Genomic DNA, 17,026 nt, shown 5'->3' on the forward strand with positions numbered 1-17,026 from the left:
AGCACCTCACAGGCAGCAGCCGCGCTGGCGCGCGCGAGTCGTGTCGCGCAAGTGAGGACCTACTGGAACAAGGCATGATCGAGTTAGTCGATGGGTTTGTTTAGTCGATGCGCACGAGCGTGGCCTTTGCTGGCTCGCGCCGATTGGCTATAATTCTGGCCCTTTCGGTGTGCAGTTTTTGATTTCCACCAACGCGAATGCACAGTCGATCCGGGTTCGGGACCAAGATGGCGAACCGAAGCGCGGCCGACCGCGCGGCCCTGTACAACCGCCTCTCGGTGCGTTCTCTCGCTTGTGTATGGCGATGGCCTCTGGCGGCGCCTGCGCAGAGGCCATCCACAGCTCCATCGCCAAGATCCGAGGGCTCAGCATGGGCGTAGAACACGCCAACGTCCAACAGCGCGACGGCCGAGCAGACGCAGCGGCTCATGGAAGACCAGAACGACGAGAAAATCGATCAATTATCTATTCAGATTGGCACGCTCAAGGACGTACGCGCCCTCTCATCCTCGACGTACTCATGCTCCCATGGTCGGTAGTTGACGCGTACGATCAACAACCAAGTGACCGAAGACAACCGATTCCTCGGCGACATGGTACGCTTCTTTGGCCATCATGGTGGACGATTCCGATCAAACGCGGGACATAGGACCGCGCGTTTAGCAACACCGAGTCGCTCATGGGCGGGACGCTCAAGAAGCTCGGGACGATGATGGAGCAGGGTGGGCCCAAGCACATGTGCATGCTCATTACGTTTGTTGTCGTCGTCTTTGTGCTCATGTACCTCCTCATGACGGGCAAGTACTAATGCTAGTCCCAACACGATCGTCTACAACGTCGAGTTTGTACTTCATAAAAGTGGTTCTTAGTCGCCCGTGACGAGAGGATTAGAAGAGCTTGACGTCCTTCTTCTTGGCCTGCTGCTTCCACTTGGGCATCGCGTGGAACTCGGCGACCGTCATCCCAAACACCTTGTCAAAGTCCCCGGCGCTCAGATAGTTCTCCTTGAGCGCAATGTCGATGCCCTCGACGCCCGAAAGCAGCTGCTCGTACGAAAACGTCTGGCCCGGCGCGGCCACGATCATCGGCGCGGCCGGCGGCACGACCTTGCCGATAGCCGGCGCGGCTTCGTGCGTACCCTCGGCCTTGGCCTTCTCCGCACGCATCTTCTGGAGCTTGGCCTCATACGGGTCGACGAACGCAGGCTGCTCAAAGAAGCTCGCGTCCCAGCCGGCAAAGTGGCACGTAAAGATCGCGGGCTCCTTCCCGGACGCGACCGTGATGATGGGCGTGTCGTCGCCGCGGCCGTCGCTCTTGGCCGCGCCGAGGTAGTCCTGCGCCATCTTGGCCGCGCCGCGCTTCTCGGCCTCGTTGGCGCCGTCGCCGATCCAGAGGAAGAGCGCCGTGTACACGTCGAGGAGGAAGACGTCGTCAATGTTGAGGTCGTCCTGCGCGAACGCGACGACCTCGGTCGCGTCAAAGAAGCCCGTCATGTTGGTGCAGTGGAAGAGGCGCGGCTCGTGCTGCGCTTCGATGCCGACCTTCTCGGACGGGTACGGGCCCTCGCCACCGAGGAAGCCCCAGAAAGAACCGTCTTCGCTGCCTTCCGGCACAACCGAGATGCTGCGGTTGAGGCGCAGGATGGACGCAATGCTGCTCGCGACCGACTGCTCCTCCGCGTTGGAGCTGCGGCCTTGCCACTCGTACACGACACGCGGCGTCACGAGCACGTAGCAGTCGCCCGAGTTGAGGCTCGATGCGACCTCCTCGACCTGCGTCGCAAACGTGTTGAGCTCCGTCGAGCCCTTGACGTGGTAGAGCGAGACGCCGTCCGTGTCGTACGAGTCTTCGTCGTCGCGGTTCTTGAAGCCCGAGGCCTTGCCACCGCTGTGCACAATGAGCTTGCCGAGGAAGAGGCGGCGGAAGTGCGCGGGCTCCTTGCCCTGCGTCACGCGCACCTGGACGGGCGACCCGCCCATCTCGTCGTCGAGGCGCTGCGCCCAGAGCGCGGACGCCGCCTTCTCGTCCTGCGACGACATGCGGCCCTGCCAGTAGTAGATGACGTGCGCGGGCTTGCCGTTCGTTGGCGTAAACGTCTGCAGCACGACGTAGCTGTCGCCGCCGTAAAACTGGCCGTATGTCTCGGGCGCCACCTCGACCTTCTCCATGTCCTCAATGCGCCACACCTTGACGACGCTCGAGCCACTCTGACCCGCAAACATGTCGTCGTCTTCGGTCGCCGAGACCGCGTACAAGCTTGCCGCGTTGACGCCGGCGTGGGCCGGCGACACAAGCGCCTTGGCCTCGACCGCGCCAAACGCGATCGTGCGCGGCGGGTCCCACGCGCGGAAGAGCGTCTTGAACGCGGCGCCTTCGGCACCGTCGGCGACGCGCGAGATGGGCGTGTGCGCCGCGCGCTTGGTCTGCGCAAGGTACTTAGTCGCGTAGATCATGCCGTTCTTGCGCTCGTCCGCCGACGCGCCCTTCCCGATCCAGACGTGGAGCGCGTTGCCGCCGTCGACAATAAAGACATCGTCCGAGCTCAAGAGCGCCTTGGTGAGGATGCCGTCGGCCGGCGTCACATCGGTCGTCTTCAAGTTGGACGACGCATCGCTGAGCTGAATGAGCTTGATCGCGTTGCGCTGCGCCTTCTCGGCCGCCTCGTCGCTCGGGCCTTCCTTCGTGACGTTGATAAAGCCGCCAAGCGTCTTCCAGAACGTCGCGTTCTTGGGCTCGTCGTCGAGGAACGTGATAGAGCCGCGGCCGCCGCGCTCATTATTGTTGAGCTGGCGCACAAAGTCAAGCGCCTTGGCCTTCTCTTGGCGGTTGGCCGTCGGGCCGTTGAACTACGAGATGCATGAGACGCTGTCACGATGAGAAGAGCAGTGTATCGTCGACGTACGACAAAGATCTGGAGGCCCATGTCGAGGACGTAGACGTCGTCGGTCGTCAGCGACGCGGCCTTGACAGGCACTTCGTTGACGCGCACCGTGCGCTTGCCCTTGACCTGGAAGAGCTTGGTGTCGTACTGGTCGCGCACGACGGTCTTGAAGCCGCTCTCAACGCCGCCGGCAAGGTACTCGATGCCGGTCGCCTTGAAGTACGAGAGGAAGAGGTCGCTCTCGTGGCCTTGGCATTCGCGGTACTGGATCGGGCCGCCGCCGAGCGCTTCGTCGAGCTCGACCGTCTTGTAGGCCGCGACGCCGCTCTCGTCCTGCGACGTGTCCTTGCCGAGCCAAAAGTGAATGTTCCACGCGAGCGCCGAGCCCTTCTGGAGCGTCTGGAGGAAGATGTAGCTGTCGCCCGAGTGGAGCTTGTGCAGGTCCTTCTTCACGGGCACCGGCACGAGCTTCTCGATGCGCCACGCCACAAGGCCCGGGCGCTGACCCACACCGACAAACGCTTGCTCCGCCATCTTGGTTTCTGTACTAGCTTGCTGCTGCTTGGACCGCAGATTGCAAAATGACTCTGATGCCATGTGGCGCCGCCCGACCAAGCTATCAGTTCTAAGAGGTTTGAAGCAGATGACGTGGCAGCCAACACGCACGCCAGCGACATCCAAATGTGCAATGTATGCGTTGTGAGAGGTTGTAACATGCGCTGCCCTACCCCGCCTTTAGATACGCCACGACAAACCAGCGACAGCAGCCGGCTCTCACATCGTGCGTCGAACCGACCGGACGCAAAGACAAGGCAGGAAGAGGTGGCAGGTGCAGGTACTTGACCACAGCCACAAGTGCAACGTCAAAGGGCAATGTGAGCCGATACTACGCCGGTGTGTCACCAGCACAGGGACATCGAGCGAGGATGAATCGGCCGCGTCTTGGCAGATCCCGAAGGATGGCGTGGACGTCCTTGGGATGCACTGGGTAATAGCATGTGCCAAGATGTAGTAGCTTGGCCTTTCTGTTGAAGGCTCGCGCTTGCGCACTATATACATGTATATTGATGGCCTTAGTAGAGCGAGAATGGTACAGAGGAGGTCGACTAAAACTCGGCGAACGGGTCTTTGCCGTTGTAGACGGGCACTGGCGCCTCTTCGTTCGAGTCCGGGTACGGGTCAAAGTTGGACGTGTCGTTGGGCGTCACGACCTTGGGGATGATGGGCGCGGTGCCTTTCCTTGCCAGCATCGCGTCCCAGTCGACGCCCGAGAAGAACTTGTGCTTCTTGATGTCCTCGACGCCGTTCTTGAGGCACCCGTAGCGCTTGGTGAGGTCGGCCGTCAAGAGACGCTTGATGAGCGCCTTGGCGTTCCGGTCAAAGTACCGCGGAAAGTTGATCTTGCCGGACAGAATCTGCTGGTAGATGCCCATGGGATCGTCGTCGCAGAACGGCGGCTGGCCCGCGAGCATCTCGTAGATGAGGATGCCCATCGTCCACCAGTCGACGCCCTTGCCGTGGCCCTTGTTGAGGAGCACTTCGGGCGCAATGTACTCGGGCGTCCCGCACAGCGTGTACGTCTTGAACGCCACGCGCTTGGCAAAGCCGAAATCCGTAATCTTGATAAAGCCTTCTTGGTCCAGAAGGAGGTTCTCGGGCTTGAGGTCGCGGTAGATAAAGTCCTGGCTGTGGAGGTACTCGAAGATCGACACGACCTGCGTCGCGTAAAACTTGGTCGTGTTGAAGTCAAAGCGCCCGGCTTTCCGAAGGTGCGTAAAGAACTCGCCGCCAATGACGTACTCGAGCACCATGTACAAGCACTTGGCGTCCTGGAACGTGCCCGCGAGGTTCACAATGAACGGATGGTCCAAGCACATGAGGATTGTCTTTTCCGAGATCATGTGCTCGACCTACATAGCACAATGAGGACGCGAAGAGACGCCGTCTGTATGTACTTGCTGCAGCCGGATGATCTCGGCCTTCTTGAGGATCTTGATGGCCCAGAAGGAGCCCGTGGCCTACGCGGCGAAATCGTCTTGGCGTGCGCCATGCCATGCGCGGTACCTTGTGCGTCGCAAAGCGCACGCGGCCAAACGACCCGGTGCCCAAGGTCACGCCGAACTCAAAGTGGGCAATGTCGAGCGGGCCCGGGAGCTTGTTGCTGGGCTTGGTCGTCGTTCCTTCGGGCGTCGCCATGAGCCAGCGGCCTGCTTCTCGTCGACCTCGGCCGATACGAAAACTGGTTTCGGACCCGACAGCGTCGGGAGCCAAGGGTCGCTGACAAAAACGGCAGAAAAAAAGGATCGAAGATTAGCCGCGCGCCAAACGACGCGTCACGACGCCAAAAAGGGGTACGCGCGTCAAAAAGGGGTGCATCTCATCATCCACTGCGTTGGTTGCCGCTACGATACGAATGTACAAGGAGGCCTATCCGTCCCAACCACATGCATTTGCCGACGAGAGCTCGGGCATTGACAAGCAGCCTGTCTATGCACACGTGGAGTACGGCGGTACGTACCCCTTTATGGCACGCGCCGCTGTAAGATCGCATGCTTGGATCCGGTATCCGGAAAATCGAAGCTCAAGATACCGTTTTGATCGCGCAGAGGTCGCTGGACCTGCGGCGGCTTTGGCGCTGACCACGAGGCGAAGAAGACGGAGACGGTAGTCGCCGGACGACAGTGTGAGCTGGTAATGGAGTGACTTGCGATGGCGTTAAGCTGGCGGCTTTGGCTTTCGAAATTCAATTCTTTTTTTGGAAGGTTTCGCCTACCGAAGTTCGAAGATCGAGGATACGCGGCGATGGACGACGATGTCCTCTTCGATGCACTCGACGTGCAGGCGACGCCCGAGATGGCCGAGCCGACGCGTCTCGAGCAGCCCAAGACCGAGATGGCGATGTATATGCCAGCGTCGAATGGACCGGACATCAAGGACCGCGTGTACATGGAGCAGATCTTGACGTTGACAAGCCAAGTCGGCCAGTTAAAAGCATCCGCGGCCGAGTTTACCACTGCACGCGTGCAAAGCGCGGCCGAGCTGTCCACGTACGCAGCTTCTTGTCGCGCGGTGGGCGCTCATGCTAGCGTAGGCTACGGCAGCAGCTGGACCGGCACGAGTCGGCCGCCAAGCACCTCAAGCAGATGCTCAAAAACATCAGCGACAAATACACGGCGCTACAAAACGAGCACAAGAGCACGAAAGAGGAGGCGGACGAGCAACGAACGCTCCTCACGTCGGCCACAGAGCGCGTCGTTCTACTCGAAGGTCAAGTGACAGCGTATGAAGCGCAGCGTGAACAATGGGTCCAGCTCCAAGCAGCGCACGACGACGTGCGACGAGAGCTCTCGCAGGCGACAGCGGAGCGCGATGCGTGGCAACGCCAGGTGGTGCATTTCGAAGGCGTCGAAGCCGCCAACGAGCAACTGCGCAGTGACGCCGCCACGATTGCGCTCGAGCACGAGCTGGCGCGAAAGCGGATGCACCACATCATCAAGGAGCTGCGCAAGTCGCTCGCAGAAGAGCGGGCCCGCCAGCCGCCGTCGCCGGTAGTCATCTCGACGCCACTGGCTGTCAAGTGCATTCACGTGGCCGAGCCCATCGATAGCGCAGCAGACGTCGTCTCGGAGTTTGCGCTGCGCATCGAGGGCCTTTTACAGGCAAACGCGCTCTTGACCGAGCGCCTTCGGTTCTCAGAGGAGAACACGCGGCTGCTGGCAACCGACTTGGAGAAAAAGCGGTTGCTGTTGAGCCACCTCACGCGCACGGCGATGACGGTACCGCCGCGATGGCCTTCATGCCTTATACACCAATGCTAGGAGGACATGGACGATATGCATACGCTGGCCAAGGCGATGTACACCGAGCGTCTCGAGACGGCCAATGCGCTACTCCTGGCCTTGTTGCGCGAGAACGCGGCGCTCAAGGTACACCCAACGCCGCTGAGGGATTTTGCTCCGTGTCGACTAGGCGCGGGCGCCACTGGGGCCACTGCCGCTCGCCGACGGGCAAGCGCTACATGCAATGTACCGTGCCCTGTAGCAAACGTGGATGACAGTGGAAACATGCATATGCAAGGGGCTTAAAGATCCCGAAGCTTGGACGTAATGAGTTCCGTGAGCTCACGCACTTGGTCCTTGAGCTGCTCAATGTCCGAGTCGTTGGCGACATCGCGGTTCTTGGGGATCCACGACATCTCTTTGGCCTGGACCTTCTGGTACACGAACGACTCGGTGCCGTTCATGTCGGTCGTCGGCTTGCCCTTGAGGTACATGATGAAGAAGAAGTAGTGCCACAGGTTGTGCTCTTCGTTCGTGTGGCGCGCAAAGTTGTCGCGGAGGCCAAGGCGAATGCCCGCGTACTCAATGTCGTCCTTGGACGTGTTGCACACGAGACACGAGTTCATGGCCGTCCGGTCCTTCTCTTCGGCCGCCTCACGCAGCGCGCCGAACGCATCGATGATGATACCCATGATGACGTTCATGAGGAAAAGCAGCACGATGATGAAGAAGAAGAGGTCGTAAACGACGCGGAAGAAGAACTTGACCGGCTCCGTGTAGTCGAGCGGGTGGTCGATCGACCCCGTCATGTAGTCGCCAATGCCGCCGCCACTCAGCAACCCTACCCAAGCAACCTAGTGAAGCCGAGTCGAGCTAGTAGCACGCTCGTACCGTAGTGCATGTAGACAAAGAAGCACTGCATCATCGACGAGCACTGCGCGTTCGCGTCGCCTTCCATCATTTCCGCTTGGAAGAAGAAGAACCCGATGAGCGAGAAGACGTAGATGACGATCGCGCCAAATGCCATCGTCATGCCCAGCGGCGCCAAGTTGAACGTGACGGCCTTGAGCTACACATAACCATGAGTTATATGAGACAATCTCTCGAGGATTATATATCGTACAATGTTGGCGAGACGGGCATTCGTGCCGAGGAGGTCGAGCAGCGGGACACCATAAAAGAGGTACCCATACGAGAGACACGAGCGCGCAAGCCCAATGTACGCGCAGAGCGTGTAGATGGTGAAGATAACGACCACGTCCGAGACCAGCGTGTCGAATACGACGTTGTACCAGAATAGCAGCCGGGCGCACCCGAGCTTCTTGTTGATCGCGTGGTCTTCGACAATGTACATAAAGTGCAAGGTGCCGGCAATGCGGCGGAGGCACCGGAAGCACGAGTAGATGAAGAAGAGGAGCGCGAGCACGGCGTTGATCTGCGTCACGACGTCGTCCGTGCCAAAGACGAGGATGATGACGATAAAGACGCCCGCGAGCACCGCTACGCAGCATCCTCGTGAGCGAATGCCACTATGTTAATGCCGCCCGTACCAAAGACAAACAGCAGGTCCAAAATCGCCGTCACAACGCGCTGCTTGACGTCGGCCCACTGCAGCATGTACAGCTTCATTGGCTCGATTTGCTGCTTGGCCATGTGGAACGACATGCTGGTCGCAATGTGGAAGATCCACAGCGACGTGCAAATGAGCGCGAAAATCACGCCAAACGCGTAAAACACCGCTTGCACCTATAATACGTCATACAACGTGGCCTCGAGATACGAGCTCGTACGTTGGCTTCCATCGAGGGCAGCAGCGTCGCCTCGTCCATCTCCATGCCGAGCACCATGATAAAGTTGAGGAAGAGACACAAAATGAACATCCACCGACGGAGCGCGAGGCTGTGGCCGGCCATCCACGCGTACAAGCGCGAGTCGGCGAGCGCGTGCCGCGTCTTGAGCTCCTCGTCGATCGTCCTAGCACAATGATCACATAAATCACATTGATACATTGATACAAACGGGACGTACCGCGCTGCCTTGGACGTAAAGACCGAGAGAGCGTTTTCTGTGCCCATCTCCATCGCGTCCAGAAGCCGCTTCTGCTCCGGACGCTGGAGGTACTTGGCTTCCGGCGGCTTGGGAAAGTAGACGGCCACGTTGGCGTCGCCGCGCACGATCTGAATCGAGATCGTTTGGCCCGCGAAAAAGTCGACGTCGCTGTTCTCGAGGTCCTTCCACTGCTTGGCGAACGCTGCGAGTGCCACGTCATTGCACGCCAACAGCGCATACGCGACGCGGAGAAACTCGATGGACGCTTCAAAGACTGCATGGCCCAACCGCGTGTCCGATGTCTTGAGCAGCTGGCGGTTGTGCGAGAGGACTGATGCAATGTCGTCGGGCGGCAGCAAGCGCGAGAGCGGAATGTGCACGACGGCGTCGCTGCGGCACTCGGTCATCGCCAGAAGCACTTCGCTCGCGTTTTTGCGCAACTTGGCGGCGGCGACGCGGTCCGCGGCCGGCACGTCGCGCGTGTCGAGCACGAGCAGCGCACACCACTTGGGCACGATGCTCTCGGTCAGAATCGCTTGGTTCTCCAAGCACGGCCCTTGGCACGCCTCGCTCAGGAACGCAAACACCTTGGAGAGCACCTTCATGTCCGTGGGTTCAAACCGAAGCCCGCGGCTGCAAATCGCACTGAGAAGCTCGATCGCGCTGTCGAGAAAACTCTGTGGCGGTCGAATCGTCGTCGAGCGCATGAGCGCTTGCCAGTCGTGGTGGTGGTTCTCGCAAAGCAGTTGGAGCAGCGTGAGCGCTGAAATCGCACCGTCGAGGACCACGTCGTGGTGCGTGTGGGCGGCCACGGCGTGCGTCTGCGCTTCGACGTGCTGCATGAGGAAGGTGGCGACCAGTAGCTGCTGCTCGGGCGAGCTCGCGTCCAGTGACGCGTACAGTGCGTCCTGCGCCGCGTCGTACCCATCCGCGAGGAACTCGGCGAGCAGCTGCAGCGTCATTGCACTCAGCACGGGGTTGGTGGCGTCCCGCATCGCCCGCTGGATGCACGTGAGGACGACCTTGGCCACGTCGACCTTGACGGCGACCGCGAGCGTCTTGCGCCAGATCGCGGCGGCTTGCAATAGCACCTTCTCGTCCGGCTCGTCGTCGGATGTGGCTTTCATACGCTTGGCCCGCAGTGCGTGCACGAGGAAGCCGAGCGCCAGCGTCCACGACGGCGTCTCCTGCAGCACAAGCTGTGCGAGCGCCTGGAGGAGCGCGGTCGCGTCCACCATGCTCGTCAGCGTCTGCTTCCACGAGGTCGCGACTTGGTCGAGGTCCAGCACAATGGGCGCCAGCGAGTGTCCGGACGACGGCTGGCGCGCAATGTCGATCGACCGGTACTTTTCGCCGTGGAAGGTACGGGTCGAGAGCCACTTGCGCGGGCCGGAGAGGAGCCCTTCGACGTTGCCGCTCGTGAGCGTCGTCGGCGTCTTGTGCGCCTTGGGCTTGACGTTCCAGTCCTGCTTGGAGAGCACGATCGCGAGGAGGTCGTGGGTCGTTGGCGCCACCGCCTTGGGCTCGCAACGGAGCAAGAACTCGGCCACGTGCACGACGTGCGCGACCTCGTCTTCGTTCGAGACAAAGTGGGCGATCTGGCCGTGGGCGTGGACCACCGACGGCTCGAGAAGCGGCAGCTGCTCCTTGAGAATCGGCGCCATGCACTCGACGACGGTCTGCCGCACAAACTCGCGAAAGTGGCCTTGGCACAAGCCGGCGCTCTTCTCGAGCCCGGCCTTTTGCAAATCGCGTGCGACGCGGCGCTGGGCCCAGACGAGCGCGGCCATGTGCGGGCACAGCTCCGGCCGCTGGAGACGCGCCACCATTTCTTCCAGCGTGACCGTCGTGTGCACGCACGTGAACCGCGCGTGGTCCTTGATGAGCGTCTCGAGGAGGTCGTGGATGGCCGTTAAGAGCGGCGTGATCGACGCGCCGTGAAAGTCGAGCACGAGCGGCTGCTTGCGCGTCTCGACAAGCGTGTACCAGCCGCGGAGCCAGGGCAAAATACCTTCGAGCACGATGAGCTCGTTCTTGGGCGAGAGGTCGCGGAGCAAGCTGTGGCAGCGCTGGAAGACGAGCTCGAGCGACGGCAAGGACGACGCCGGCAGCTGCACGACGCCGACCGTGCTCTCAAAGTAGAGGCACGCCATGAGCAGCAGCGACACGCGCTTGAGCTGGAGCGTCGACCGCTTCTGTAAAAAGAGCTCGAGGAGCCACTGCAGCGAAAAGATGCTCTTGCTCTCGAGGTGGCCAAACATGCTCTCGTGCGTCTTGCCGTCCGCGACCATCGCGAGCAGCTCGAGCAAGTTGCAGTAGATCGAGAGCTTGGCTTCCGGCATCGGCCCGCTGCTCACGGGACGGGACGACGGTGACGCCAGCGTCTCGGGCTCGTCCGCGTCCACGAGCGCCAACGTCTGCTTGATGTCGAGATCCGAGTGGAAGAGGTAGAGGTTGATGTCGTGCTTCCACTCGGCGCGGGGTGCAATGTTGACGAGCCGGAGCACGACGCGGCCGGCCATTTCGCTCGTCTGCAGATGTTCGAGCAGGATTTGAAAGAGCTATAAGTCCACATGTCAATATGGCACCACTTGGACCATAAAGGCAAGGTACCGTTGTAAAGCGCGAGTCGACTGGCATATATGGCGTCGTGCCATGGAGCATCTCGAGCACAATGTGGCCGACGCTCTCGACAAACGTCGCATTCGCCTGCACGAGGCGCCCGAGGATCGAGAGGAGCTCCATCTTGGTGTCATCCAGAAGCGCTTGCGGGTGGCGGAGCATGGCCTTGAGCACCTGCAGAAGCGACTTGGCAAACTTGATGCGGTCGCGGACACACTGCTCCTTGAACTGACGGTACGGGTAGAACGCTTGGTTGGGGCAAAAGTAGTTTTGCTCGACGTTGAGCGTCTCGTAGTCGGGCACGGTGAACGCGTGCTTGAGCAACGACGTCGTCAAGTAGGACAGAATCCGCTTGGGTACGTGCGCGAGCAAGAGCAAGTCGACAAGCGACGCGTCCTTGCCCCACTTGTCGCTGAGCCGGCACGCTTGCAATACCGGCGAGAGCGCGCTCAGAATGTCCTTGCGCTTCCCGCTCGCCTTGTGGAACGACTTTTTCGCGTCTTCTTTGGACAAGGTGAAGCGAATCTCGTGCGCGCGCGCGTCCAAAATGGTGTTGGCGTCTTTGAGCACTTCGCGGAGCTTCTCGTAGTCGGCGTTCACGCGCTTGAGCTTCATGCAGATGACGTAATCCGTGCGCATCCACGCAAAGTTGTATGCCGGCAGAATCTGCGCCACGTTGCGCATCGCTGCCTCGGCGAGGAGCCGGTCCGAGTGACACGCGAGCATCGAGAGGTACTGCACCATGACATCCGAGGCTTCGGGCATATAGTCCATAGTGTACTCGATGCTGCGGAGCACAAAGAGCTGCGTAAACTTGGCAATGACCGCGAGGAGCCGGCGCTGGCACAAGACGACCTTGTTGACGCCCATCGAAAGCGACGTCGCGCCGAGGAGGTCGAACGGGTCCATGTCCGAGTGCACGTCCGGGTACACGACCGGCGTGAGCAGCTCCCAGCTCATGCCCGCCGCAAAGAGCGTCTTGAGCAGCCGGCCGCACATGAAGCTCGGGATCGCCGTGTACCATCCGAGGTCGAGCACGAGGTCGAGGAGATCGAGCACGTGGTACACAAACGCAAAGTAGTTGTTGGGCGCTTTTGGGCGGTTGAGCGTGTCGGCAATGAGCGCTTTCACCGACTCTTGCGCGACGGACGAGACGTACGCGTTGTCGTCGTCCATGAACCCGAGCGACGCGCGGCTGTCGAGGTTGAGGAACCACGTTGTGAGGCGAATGTCCTGGCTCGCGGTCGTCGGGGGTGCCAAGTAGAGGTACTGGAAGAGCTGGAGAAAGAGCCCGCGCATCGAGTACGGCAGGCCTTGCATCGCCGGCGACTCGATCACGCGCAGCAAGAGCGGGAGCGAGAATTTCTTTTGAAAGAGCTTTTGGCACGTCACGTTGGTCTTGACGAGCACTGACACGAGCTTGAGCTGGTGGAGGAACAAGACGCACCATTTCTGCGCGCGCTTGGTAAAGCTGTCGGCCCAGAACGTCTTGAGGTGCGGCTGGATCGCGCGGCTGAGCACTTGGAGCGGCACGCGGGCGACGCCGTCTTCGACGTGGGCTTCTGGCAAGAGACCGAGCTCGTCCGGCTGCAAGAGCAAATCGACCTGCGACGTCGTCGACCACGACACGGCGACATCGGACGTTGTCTCGTCGATACTCGTCTCGATGCAGTGATGCGCCCACACGTGCTGGAGCAGAAGTGTCGCTACCTTAGTTTCATGGTCCTCCAACTTGGCCGCCGTGAGGAAGCTCAGCGCGTCGCGGTCGGTCGAGCTCATCGCGATGAGCAGCTGCATCGTGCGGATCGGGTCGCGCGCATAGTCGGCCGCGAACGCCGACGCTTTGCCGTGCACGTTGCTTTGGTCGAGAAACAGCTCGAGCGAATTCGGGTTCTTGGCGATGAGAGTCGCGATGATGGCCGTGCAGTCGACATTGCCGACCGACGCGCGGCTCGAGAGCGCGTTGATGATCTTGATCTTGCCATGCGATGCGTCAAACTCCATGAGCAAGTACGCCTCGCTGGCCGCATTGCCCACAATGAGGCACCGCAGCGCTTTCCAAAACGGGACCTACCAAACGCCTCACACTCCAAGCAAGAAGAAGTCGAACGTACGAGCATCGCAGTCAGGTCGTCGCTGGCCGGAATGTAGTCCAAGCACGCAGCCGCCATAAAGATAGCATCGAGAATGTCCATGTCGATGCACACCGTCTTATACGCTCGCAAGCGCGCGTTTTCTTCGTCTTCTTCAAACTGCTTGTCCATGAGCTCGACGATCTGCATCGTCGTCGTCGTCACGTGGGCCATGATGTGGTGGAGGCGCTACCATATGCAATAATTTATCGACTACAATGGCATGCATTCAACACGTACCGACGGCGGCGCCTGCGTCAGCGCAGCATGCGCGAGCTTGAGGAAGCTCTCGCGCCAGTGGTACACTTCGTATAGCATTTGGCTCTCGTCGACCGGGATTGGCTCGAGGCGAAAGGCCTCGGTGCCCTTCTCGGGGCTCCAGTACAGCTACGCCGTATCCATGATGGACTGGCACAATGCGCAAAAGACGCACCTTGTCCTTGTGCCCGATCAGATGCCAGAGATGGCCGCAGCGCGCGCACGTGGACTGAACCGTCACGCGTAGGTCGGATGCGAGGTCCAGTTTGAGCGTCGCGAGCGTCATTGTCTCCGTGTCTTCGGTGAGGAGCACGGCGGGAATGCTGTAGTCGCGTGTGACGCACGGACACTGCATGCCGAGCACGTAGCGCGTGCCAACATGCCGGAGCTGGTACCAGTCTTCGTCGTTGGCGACGAGGAGTTCGATCGCAAACACCGAGTCCATCGACTTGTGTGGCTGCAGCACCGTCTCGAGCGACGTCGCTAATGGCACGAGGCGCTGGCCGAGACACGCTACCGCTTGGTCCTGGAGGAGCAGGTGGCACGGCTCTTGGAGCACCTTGGGCAACGCCGCGGACGCTTCGTGGTGGGCGTACATGCCAATGGCCAGCAAAGATGGCTTGGGCGGCGTGATCACGACGGGCTTGGCGCGCTGGTTCGAGCCGACGAGGTCGCCGAGGCAGGCGCTCACAAGCGAGATCGGCGTCGACGTGGCCACGGGCTCGTCAAACTCCTTGCCCGTCGACGGCACCGCGAGCTGCATAAACTGAAACCACGAGTAGCACGACCCTTGTGCATCGAGCGAGACCTACACCCATATTCGTACATGGAATTGTAGGTATCCAACGGCGTACGTTGGCCGTGCCGGGCGCCGCGAGGGGGTTGACGCGGAGGTACTTTTGCGACTTGACGTGCAGCAGCTGGTACGTCGTGTTGTACTGGACCTCGGTCGTCGTTGTCCGCGTCGCGACCAGTAGAGTCGCATTGCGCTTTTTTTCACTAGCATGTATCAAGTTGATACCGAGACTCGGCTGCGAGGATTTTCGTACCGCTCTTCTTCCGAGTACGGGTCGGGCTTTGTGAGGCTCGACATGGAGACCGACGTTTCGGTGAAGGCGCCGACGCTCACGTGGTCGTACGACAGCTGCGGGTGCACGACGAAGAGGTGGTCGAGCCAGTCATGCACATCTGAGACGTGCAGATCCGAGTGCAGAAAGCCGTCGCTCGAGAGCACGTGCGAATCGTCGTCGGACGCAAACATAAAGTAGACTAGGTCGCCAATGTGGACGGTCGACGGCGGCGCGGTGCTGGGCACGAGCAGCGGAATGTCGGACGGCGCGCGGTAGTACGTCTTGTACAGCAGCAGCGCAATCTCCTTCTCTTGCGTCATGGCCGCGAGTGACAAGAGCGTGTCATTGTTCTACGCATGACACTATCGCATGTGGCTTTCTTAAGAGAATGAATACCGTGTTACTCGCGTCAATCGACGCGCCGTGCTGCAAGAGCAGCTGCGTCAACGCCAAGTCCGTCATCTCGACCGCCGCGACCATGAGCGGCGTCGCGCCGTACTACGCCGACGCTAAGATCGCAATTTGATAGCGTCGGAAGACGTACGAGGTTGCGCGCTTCGAGGTCAGCGCCTTTGGCGACGAGCGCCTCGACAACGTTCGCGTGCTGCTTCTCGACGGCCAAGTGCAGTGGCGTCTTGGCCTCCTAAATTGCAGCATTGAATGAATGGGTCCGATATGCTTGGAGATACGTACCGAGTTGGAGACGTTGACAAGCGCACCGACTTCAATCAGGTGCTGCGCAATCTCGGTGCGCTCGAGCTCGAGCGCGAGCGTCAAGGGCGTGTCCCGGCCATACTCGGTCGCGGTCGTCGCCTCCATGTTGGCCCCGTGGTCAAGGAGGAGCTGGACCAGCCCCAAGTCGCCGAGTTGGATCGCCAAGTGCAAGGCCGAGTACCCGGTCTTCTGGCGCATGAGCCGACAATAGGGTTTGGGGAATGACGTACGAGGTTGGCGAGGTTGATGTCGGCGCCGCGCTCAATGAGGAGCGTCGCGAGGTCGACGTGCGCATTGTCTTCGTCGTCGAGCGCGCACACGAGCGCCGTCCGGTGCTCCTACCCAACACGTCCTTGCATGGTGACGCGCTCGCAGTGTCAATGACGCGTACCGCGTCAATAAAGTCGAGTGCGCAGTTGGCGTCGAGAAGCTGCGTCACAATCTCGTCATGGCCTTCCGAGACGGCGAGCATGAGGGGTGTTGCGCCAAACTGCCGACAAATGGCGCGTTCAGCTCCGTGATGACAAGGAGAATCGACGTACCCGGTCCTGGAGGTCGACTTCAATGTCGAGGCAGCTGAGAAGGAACCCGACGACGTTAACGTTGCCCTGGAACGCTGCGACGCCGAGGGCACTGCGTCCTTCCTATAATGCCATGGCATGTCCATCGATCGTCTGTGAAATGAGGTCGTACGTCGTCGACCGCATTGATGTCGGAGGCGGCGACGAGCACATCGAGCACATCGACGTGGCCCACTGACGCGGCGAGTAAGAAGGGCGTCTGGTTCGACTAGACACCGAAGAGGTGGGATGCGAGGTCGCCACACAATATCCTACCGAGTTTTTGGCGTCGACGCGGATCTTGGTCGTCAGCAGCTCGGCAACCACGTCCGCGTGGCCCTCCTCGGCCGCCAAATGCAGTGCGTTCTCGCGGCTCTACCCATCGCCGTTAAAATTGCAGTCGAAAGAGGACGACTACCTTTGTGACAGTGTTGACATCGGTGACAGCCACGAGCGCCTCGACGACCGCGAGCATGCCCTGCTTCGCAGCTTCCAGCAGCGCTTTCTCCAGCGTGTCGGCCACCGTGCGCTAACAGCATCGCAGCATAAGACGTCGATGGGTGGCGCAGTGACGTACGTCGCCGCTGGCAGCCAGCTTGTGCACGAGGGAGAGCGCGGCCTTGGTCTTGCCGTGCGCAATGGCGTCGAGAAGAGCCTACGCATTCTGCATCTGAGATCTTATCGCTGGCGATGTGCATACGTCCTGCTGCTTGGCCGGCGACGTCGGCGACCTGCGCTGGTGCGAAGTGTCCATCGCCGCAAGCCGCTGAAATGTACTTTGAAGGAGTTGGATATCATCTCGTGGTCGCATTTTTATTATTTTCATACAAAGATCAAGATGCAAAATGCATTTTATAACGCTCCTGCCGCTCTTGATGCCCAAAAGCGAGTGGGACCCGACCCATGATCCGGTCCATTTTTGTGGGCCCTGCCCATGATACACTGCATTATGGGGACCCAC

General features: G+C 60.4%; 5 protein-coding genes across 5 annotated transcripts; 2 read left to right on the top strand and 3 right to left on the bottom strand.

The window, feature by feature from the left end:
- Positions 1–2: 2 nt before the first annotated feature.
- On the top strand, positions 3–872 carry SDRG_01643 (hypothetical protein). Its single transcript, XM_008607177.1, has 5 exons — positions 3–51; positions 105–278; positions 381–491; positions 540–596; positions 650–872. Exons 2-5 carry the CDS (start codon positions 198–200, stop codon positions 806–808), a joined length of 408 nt encoding a protein of 135 aa, XP_008605399.1. The 5' UTR covers positions 3–51; positions 105–197; the 3' UTR covers positions 809–872.
- A 15-nt stretch (positions 873–887) lies between these two features.
- Positions 888–3,415, bottom strand: SDRG_01644 (hypothetical protein; the record flags this gene model as incomplete). The annotated part of the gene is made up of 2 exons (XM_008607178.1): positions 888–2,846; positions 2,903–3,415. 2 exons carry the CDS (start codon positions 3,413–3,415, stop codon positions 888–890), a joined length of 2,472 nt encoding a protein of 823 aa, XP_008605400.1.
- A 507-nt stretch (positions 3,416–3,922) lies between these two features.
- Positions 3,923–5,168, bottom strand: SDRG_01645 (AGC/PKA protein kinase). Its single transcript, XM_008607179.1, has 3 exons — positions 4,946–5,168; positions 4,837–4,899; positions 3,923–4,791 (listed from the first exon to the last, which is right to left on the bottom strand). The coding sequence occupies exons 1-3, from the start codon at positions 5,075–5,077 to the stop codon at positions 3,988–3,990; spliced, it is 999 nt and encodes a 332-aa protein (XP_008605401.1). The 5' UTR covers positions 5,078–5,168; the 3' UTR covers positions 3,923–3,987.
- A 379-nt stretch (positions 5,169–5,547) lies between these two features.
- On the top strand, positions 5,548–7,073 carry SDRG_01646 (hypothetical protein). Its single transcript, XM_008607180.1, has 4 exons — positions 5,548–5,928; positions 5,973–6,657; positions 6,700–6,807; positions 6,851–7,073. Exons 1-4 carry the CDS (start codon positions 5,591–5,593, stop codon positions 6,920–6,922), a joined length of 1,203 nt encoding a protein of 400 aa, XP_008605402.1. The 5' UTR covers positions 5,548–5,590; the 3' UTR covers positions 6,923–7,073.
- On the bottom strand, positions 6,931–16,819 carry SDRG_01647 (hypothetical protein; the record flags this gene model as incomplete). The annotated part of the gene is made up of 23 exons (XM_008607181.1): positions 6,931–7,501; positions 7,552–7,729; positions 7,784–8,160; positions 8,211–8,406; positions 8,451–8,634; positions 8,689–11,270; positions 11,323–13,401; positions 13,446–13,652; positions 13,704–13,850; positions 13,897–14,529; positions 14,576–14,720; positions 14,771–15,141; positions 15,188–15,289; positions 15,336–15,434; positions 15,485–15,691; positions 15,736–15,843; positions 15,897–15,995; positions 16,048–16,149; positions 16,199–16,294; positions 16,342–16,440; positions 16,484–16,594; positions 16,643–16,720; positions 16,766–16,819. 23 exons carry the CDS (start codon positions 16,817–16,819, stop codon positions 6,963–6,965), a joined length of 8,793 nt encoding a protein of 2,930 aa, XP_008605403.1. The 3' UTR covers positions 6,931–6,962.
- Between the last annotated feature and the right edge of the window lie 207 nt (positions 16,820–17,026).

The sequence above is a fragment of the Saprolegnia diclina genome, assembly GCF_000281045.1.
Source record: "Saprolegnia diclina VS20 unplaced genomic scaffold supercont1.3, whole genome shotgun sequence".
Classification (NCBI taxonomy): Eukaryota; Oomycota; class Saprolegniomycetes; order Saprolegniales; family Saprolegniaceae; genus Saprolegnia; species Saprolegnia diclina.